A 7,676-nucleotide genomic window follows, 5' to 3' on the forward strand; every position below is an offset into this window, starting at 1 on the left:
GATAACATATTGAAAGACTAAAAAAAAGAAAGAACATAAATGAAACAAGAATCAAGGAGAAGAGTGTGCATCATAGGAAATATCCACATCTTCTTGTAGCACTTATAGTGATGTTATTTTGACCGGCCCCTCGACTCAAATCAACTACCGCAACTGTGTGTGTGGGAGGATGAGTTGAACGATTTGATTAGGGTGGCTGAATAACCCTAAAAAATGTGTGCTAGCAAGATTGGACCAACTAGAAGTTTGATCACAAGTGAGCAAGAGATTATTTTCTAACTAAAGATGGCTGAAAATCAACCTAATCCTCACCCTTTTCTGCTCTCCTAGCCAAAAACTCTTAGTTTAGATATGTTGAGGGGATTTTGAGAGAGTTTCGGTAGGCAAAAAGTATTTAACCCTTTGGTTGATGAAAGCGGGAGTATTTATAGGGGAAATGAGGGTCTAGGGTTTGATGGGACGTTTGGGCAGCCAGTTGATCAAGTTGGTTGATCTAGAATCTCACCAAAATGAAAATGGAGTAATTTTAGGCTTTTTGTCTAGAAGGTGCGTATGCCATAGATTGGGTGCGTACATACACATCTTTTGTAAGCCTCGGCTAAATAGGTCAAAAATGGGTTTTTGGGATTTGGGTTTAGTTTGTGGTTCATAGTTGGGTTTGAGCTTGGACTATATTGGGTCACTTTTAGGGTTTGTATCCTCATTGGACTCAATACACAATTCTGATAATTTTGGTAGGGAAAAATTGTCTCATCATTAGGATCGCCGCCGGGGGGGGGGGGGGGGGGGGGGGGTTGTTTCAGGTATAGTTAGGAACAAAATGGGGTGTCTATAATATCTGGTAAGAAATTCTTGAACATCTTCCATTAAACCAATGTAAATTTTCCCTTATTCAAGATATATGCCAACGAACTGCACAAATTACAATGGCAATTTTCCAACTAAATGCTATTTTTCAGTCATATTGCGGACACTTAACGCTATGATACAAATTGATTTCATCATCAAAGCACTTAAGGATCCAACTACAATTCATTACTCTCTTGGTGATGTACGATTACCTCCTTTACGTGAGAAATATGAACTATACTGTACCTCTTTGTTTTCACACTTTTCAACACGTGATTCACTAAATTGTGAGGCAATTTACAGCACTTTGTTTACGATTTTCCTTCACAAAAAGAATTTTATTGACCTGGGGCCATTTTCTTAAAAATTGAACTAGCGCGAATTGAAGGTTATATAGCTAAGTTTCTTTCTAAGCCATCTTATTATCTAAAACGAAGCAGGGTAACACATTTCAGTACTCTTGTATCAGTAGCTGTCACGCTATAATCAACCTAAGCTAAGAAAATAGAATAAGATACCATTTGTTGGGAGCTTCAGAATGCTTGAACCAATTAGGATGTGTGTTGAAACTAAAAGGCAGAGTGATTCTCTGCATCAAGGTAAGCTGCATTCTGTCAATCAAAGTAGCTCTCAGCATCAGGGAAAGGTTCAAGATGAAATCGTGACAAGAGGCATTGATCAAACAGCTGTTGCAGAATCAGAATTGGTAAAGGAAGATCTAATGGTCCTGATTGAATCAATGCCACATAGATTAGGAGGTTAGGGACCTGATTTGGTGATAAACACGTGTGCAAATTAGTTCTGATTCTGTTGTAACAGATTTTCCCTCCAATTAGGGAGTTAGTTATTTTTTCAGTTTTTTTTTTTTTTAGCTTGTATTAGATTGTGTATATATATATAGGAGTAGAGGTAGTGATTATACCCATTAGATAGTATTCTTTTCTCTAATCAATAAAGTCAGTGTTCTATTTAGAGAGAGAGAGAGAGAGTTCTGAATTTTACAGGATGAGATCATACCTGCATTCCTTAAGCAAGCAGGTACAAGTTTTGAGAGCGTCAACAGCGTTGGCTGATGGAATGACCATGAAAGCACACGCCAGTAAACCAACAACTTTCATGAAGTGTAGATGCCTCCATTCTTTGAGAACAATTCTTACTTTGTCAACAAGAAAGTCAAATGTCTGTTTTGTCTTGAAACGGAACCAAATTAGCTAAGGAAAAAGCAGTGGATGTAATGATTAATTAAGGAAATTGTACATTAAGAGACTAAATAAGTACTGGTGTTGGGAGCTACCTCATGTTTAGTTGTACTAGTACCAGATGATGAAGACATCTTTTCAGTCATGCTGGAGAGCAATGTTGAAAATTCTGATCCGAAACAACAAAAGTTCCTATAAGGTCTGATCAATTGGAAATATTTAGACTTTCTGCTAGTGAACCTAATTTTCATTAGAGCTACACCGCGTAAATTTACGACCCTTCGCCTGTGAAACCTTGCATGACTAGTAAGTCCTGATCTGAAATATGCATTACCAATAATTTCGTCACGGTACAAACAGATTGATTGCGCAGCAGCCAGTGCCATACTTCTTTCAGTCCAAATTTGGCCTGAGTACAGTCTACAGATATATAAATATCATCAGCACATAATGTTTTTTTTTTTTTTTAAACTTTTGTTCAGCACATAAAGTAGAAGACCCAGAAAGACATTCTTAAAACACAGTAAATTTCCTTATTAAGGAATCGAATACCCAATATGAGTTGCAAAGACTAGACAATCTATGTGATAATAAGAAACAAGTTGTTAGCAATGCATTAATTTTCTGAAGTGAAGTATTGGTGTAACTAAGAAATTTGAAGAGTTGTAAGGAAAACATACCAAGAGGCGGAGGTGAAACAAGGCAAAGGGGCAAGTGGATTGGTACAGGAGATGACGCTTTTCATTGCAGTTACAGTTTCGTTTGCAATTAGTTTAGAACATAGATTAGATAGATAGAGGATGACACTGACACAGAGACAGAGAGGAAAAGGCGTAGGTAGGCAGTGCATGTGTGGACGCCAGAGAAGTGGGATAAACATCGTGTGGACTAGAAACAGACCCGTATGTTAATTCAATCCATGTCTCTCATATATACTTTTTTTTTTTTTTTTAATTTATCGAATAAAAAGAGTTTATTGACAACGTAAAAAATTTACACAAAAGGGGTTAGTCTCATTTACAATCACATTTTAAAAACTAGAAAAAGACATGAATAGCATTGAGTTCTTAATTTTTTGAACAATTACAATTAATAGAAAGACATTTTTACATGGCTTTGGTCCTAATTACAATCTAAGTAAAAAATTACAAACCTCTTTGTCCTAATTACAATCTACCAACAATAAAAACTACTCTACAAACCTAAGATCTATGGTTCGGGGGCTAGGTTATAGGATGGGAATGTATTAGGCAACCATCCTACCCAGACAAAATCCAGTCTTCTAAACTCTAATGACCATTTAAGTACCCATTAACATAAAGTAACGAGATGCAACATGTGTTTAAATGATAAATCTAAGATTTAGTAAAGAAATAGTCATCATGAATCTATTCTCTTAAAGCAAGAAGTTTTAGGGGAAAAAAAAGTATTCTAGATATGTTTTTTATTTTAGAGAAAATAATAGATTAAGAAAATATTTTAGATCTGTTTTTATTTATGAAAAAATCAATGCATTGTAGTAGAAAAATTCTAGATCTGTTTTTATATAGAAAGAAAAACAGTTTATTGTAGAGAAAGTTCAGATTTGTTTTTATATAGAAAGAAAAAACAGTAGATTTAAGAAGAAAATTCAAATCTGTTTTTATTTAGAAAGAAAAAACAGTAGAAAAAAATCCAGATCTGTTTTTATTTTAGAAAGAAAAACAGTAGATTTAAGAAGACAAATTAGATCTATTTCTATTATGATGAAAAAATAAGGTTTGAAAGAAAAATTCTAGATCTGTTTTTACTTAGAAGAAAGCATGATATTTTAAGAAAGAGTTATAGATTCATGAGGGAGACTTCATATACCATCTTAAATATTATGCATGAATCATGTGATTATCATATGAATACATTAATCACGAAAATATGAAAGCATGACATAAATAAACTTGAACAAGCATGCAAACAAACATGTTAATCATTAGAATACAAAAAGAAAAGAACTTATAGACTAATTACTGACTTGCATGAAGGATTAAACAAAAGGGATTACTTTAGAAGTTAGAGAGAATGGATCTCTCTGGATCTAAAGTATGGTCGCTTAACAGAAAAGAAAGTCTTAAAGCAAAACTTCTAGAATTCCTTTAACATTAAAAGGAGAGGGGTGCTGAATTTTGGGTTTTCTCCACTATTTATAGAGGTGTATCGGCTTAAAAAATAAGCTAGGTGTGAGAGACCACACTTGGCTCTCAACAAAAGAGAAAGCATTAGCACCTCTCTTTTGGGGTTTTGATTATTGTGGAGTTGCCACTTTTTTTTTTACATATTACAAAAAATAATAAAAACTAAAAAAATACAAAATACATGAATAACATCGAGTTCTTATTTATTTGAAAAATTACAATTGATAGAAAGAAACTATACATGGCTTTATTTCCTAGTTATAATCTAGTAAAGGAATTACATGACCTTGTTTCCTAGTTACAATCTACCAACAATAAAAACTACTCTACAAACCTAAGATCTAGGGTTTGGGACACCCATCCTGCCAAGACAAAGTTCGGACTTCTAGACGCTAAATGATCATTAAGTACCTATTAACATACATTGATAAGATGCAACATGTGTTTGAATAATAGATCTAAATTTAAGTCATGAAGTGAGTTTTATGAATCTACTCTCTTTAGAACAAGAGGAAAATAAATAAATAAAAGTATTCTAGATCTATTTTTTATTAGAACATGGAGACTTGTAGAAAAAAATCTAGATCTGTCATTATTATGAAAGAAAAACATGAGATTTAATAGAAAATTTCAAACCTGTTTTTTATTATTGTAGACCACATGAAATTTGATAGAAAAATCTAGATCCATTTTTATTTTGAAAGAAAAGATGAGATTTGATAGAAAAAATTCCAAATCTGTTTTTATTATGATGAAAAACATGAGATTTTGATGAAAGAGTTATAGATTCATAATGGAGACTTCATAAATAATCATGGATGTATATGCAAACAAACATGTGAATTAAGAAAGTATAGAAAAAAGAGGACTTGCAGACTAAGAACTTGCTTGCATGAATTTATTCAATGAGAGGGGATTACTTTAGAGATCAGAGAGATTGAATCTCTCTAAGATCTAAAGTAGCATCACTTAATAGAAAATAAATTTCTAAAGCAGAGCTTCCAGAATTTCTTTAACCTAAGGGGAAGAGGGAGGTCAGGGGTGCTGAATGTTAGGAGGCTGTTATATTTATAGAGGTGTTAGTTGCTTAGAAAATAAGCAAGGGTTGCTTAAAAATTAAGTCAGATCAGCTTAAAAAATAAGCAAAAAAAAAGGAGATTTGGATAAGAGTAAGTTGATTTTTCAAATCTAAACACATTTTAGTATTTTGATTATATCTCTTTACTCAAAATTCGGATTAAGCTGAAATTTCGATAGCTGAAGGGAAATTAGATTTTCTACAACTTTGCTAGATATAGCCTTGTCCGAATTTCAACGTTTACTATGCCAAAAGTGCCCTGGAACGTGAATTTGAAAAATTGCTACTTGATTAGCACGTTTTTGAAGTGTTTTCCAAGTCTAAAGCTGTATTTGGACGAATTTTAGAGTTATTTTCATGATAAACCTCATCCTAAAGTGATAATTAGGATTTTTAAAATAATTATTTTGAATATAATTATCCTAAAAGCCTAATTATTTACGGTCTTTAAATATTATCAACTTAATTGTTTTTAATCCCACGCAACAAATCTCACTTTAAGAAAAATACTCCACCAATCACATAAATTCATTTAATTAATTTTAATTAAAAACTAATCAAAATTAATTTCAATTAATCACGTGTGATCAATTCCACCTAAATGAATGCATGCAGACTGTGAAAACTTGATCTTGTGATATCCTTCCATCCGAAGGTCCAATTTGGGAACCAGACATATTGATAAGAATGCAAAATGTCATATTTTTCTCCCTTAATATTTAGTCTTTTATAATTATTTGGTACCCAAATATACTCATTATTCTTATATTTTGATTTAGGATGCAAATGGAGGCATTAAGTGCAAAACGTAGTTAATTGGGCGATTCTAGGAAGCTTTGACATCGCTTCGTAATCTAGGCATAACTCTCTCATCCGAGCTCCGATTGAGATGATTAAAGATGATATGGAACGCCAAGAAAAAGCTCTACAACTTTCATGTTTTGAGTTTTGAGAGATACTAGCTGCATCAAGGTCAAAATCGGGCTTGAAGTTGCTGCACCTACACTGCTGACGTTCTAGAATGTTCCTTTGTTTGAAATTCTAATACGCGGATCTGATGTGGTTTATTTTTAGAAGTTTCCAAATCTGGTGCACGAAATTTCCAGCTGAAAACACCACTTTCCTAGTTATATTAGGACTCTATTTTATTTATTTTATATTTTTCTTTAATTAGTCAGATTTGGATGTTGTTATTTTAGGATAATATTTAGAATATTCTTAGGAGATCTTATAGGCTTGGAAAAGGGGGAATTAACATGTATGAAGGGGGAGGAAAAATAAGACTTGAGACATGTCTCTCTCTCCCCTCTTCTCTAATTTATCATTCGAGTTTTCATCATGGCCCTACTTGGCTAAACTTTTATTATTCGTTGCAATCTACTGCTAGATTAGATATCAAATCCATAATTGTTTGATCTCTCTAATTTGTGAAGCAACCAAGATTTAATGATTTGATGCGTTAGAAATTATTAGATCTTAGGAAGAACGCTCGACTAAATTAAATGCAACCGCTTGTGCTTGTGTTGTTTAGTTTCATCGATCTCTCTAATTCTTAAGGCTGCTACTAAACTAAACCTTTAGCGCTTGTCTTGGGTTGTTTTGTAGTTAGGGTTAATTAGATTGCTTGTTTTCTAATTAACTGCGACTAAGGAGAGATAGGAAAATAGTTCCAACGGTGAATATTTAAAGTGTGAATTGATATATGCCTGCATCGATGATCGGCTATAATATTCTGATGGTGGATGTTGACTTAGACCAAGGTTTGTTGTTTTGATTGATTTCGATTATTTAATTTGAGTTGTTCCTTAGTTTTTTTTTTTTCTTAAAATTGTTTTCATTATACTCAAACACCCCCCTCCCATCCTTGTTCACGTAACATAAAACTAGGCTAGATTTCGTTCTTGAAATTTTTTTTAAAAAAAAAAAATCGTTAGTTTTCGGTAGTTACAGTTTCGGCAGAATTCTAATTGCGGTAGAACTAGGCCTTGATAGTATAATTTTCTAAAGGTAAACGACGTTCTAAGCGAGACTAGTTAGTCCTTTGGATTACTAGCCCCACTCTCTCGAGGCCAAATTCCACTGTTTTCTAGGGTTTTTAGGCTTTTTTTTTGTGTTTTAGCGTAGGTTTTTTATTTATTTATTTTCATTACTCTAGATTTTTCCTGATTTGTTTTTCATAGTTTATTCGAGTTTCCTTGATTGTTTATGATTGTAACTCGATCTTCTAATCTAGGTGATTTGCAGTACGATCCAAAAATAGAGAGAACTTTGCGCAGGTGAAGGAGGGAAGCTAGGAAAAATTTTGAAAAGCACAATCTAGCTCTTGATTCCATGTTTGCTAGCAATTCTGATTTAGAAGAGGAGGAAGTCATGACTGGAAAT

General features: G+C 33.2%; 1 protein-coding gene across 4 annotated transcripts; it reads right to left on the minus strand.

Moving 5' to 3' along the window:
- Nucleotides 1–1,156: 1,156 nt before the first annotated feature.
- On the minus strand, nucleotides 1,157–2,962 carry LOC115973577 (violaxanthin de-epoxidase, chloroplastic-like). 4 transcript variants are annotated; one of them, XM_031093845.1, is made up of 4 exons: nucleotides 2,729–2,962; nucleotides 2,144–2,468; nucleotides 1,867–2,060; nucleotides 1,157–1,460 (listed from the first exon to the last, which is right to left on the minus strand). In XM_031093845.1, the coding sequence occupies exons 2-4, from the start codon at nucleotides 2,432–2,434 to the stop codon at nucleotides 1,346–1,348; spliced, it is 600 nt and encodes a 199-aa protein (XP_030949705.1). In that variant the 5' UTR covers nucleotides 2,435–2,468; nucleotides 2,729–2,962; the 3' UTR covers nucleotides 1,157–1,345. The 4 variants fall into 4 exon arrangements, with proteins under 4 accessions (XP_030949705.1, XP_030949707.1, XP_030949706.1 ...); XM_031093847.1 differs by having other exon boundaries at nucleotides 1,173–1,460; nucleotides 1,867–2,030; nucleotides 2,729–2,959; XM_031093846.1 differs by having other exon boundaries at nucleotides 1,173–1,460; nucleotides 1,867–2,039; nucleotides 2,729–2,959.
- Nucleotides 2,963–7,676: the final 4,714 nt, after the last annotated feature.

The sequence above is a fragment of the Quercus lobata genome, unplaced genomic scaffold, assembly GCF_001633185.2.
Source record: "Quercus lobata isolate SW786 unplaced genomic scaffold, ValleyOak3.0 Primary Assembly Scq3eQI_249, whole genome shotgun sequence".
NCBI lineage: Eukaryota > Viridiplantae > Streptophyta > Magnoliopsida > Fagales > Fagaceae > Quercus > Quercus lobata.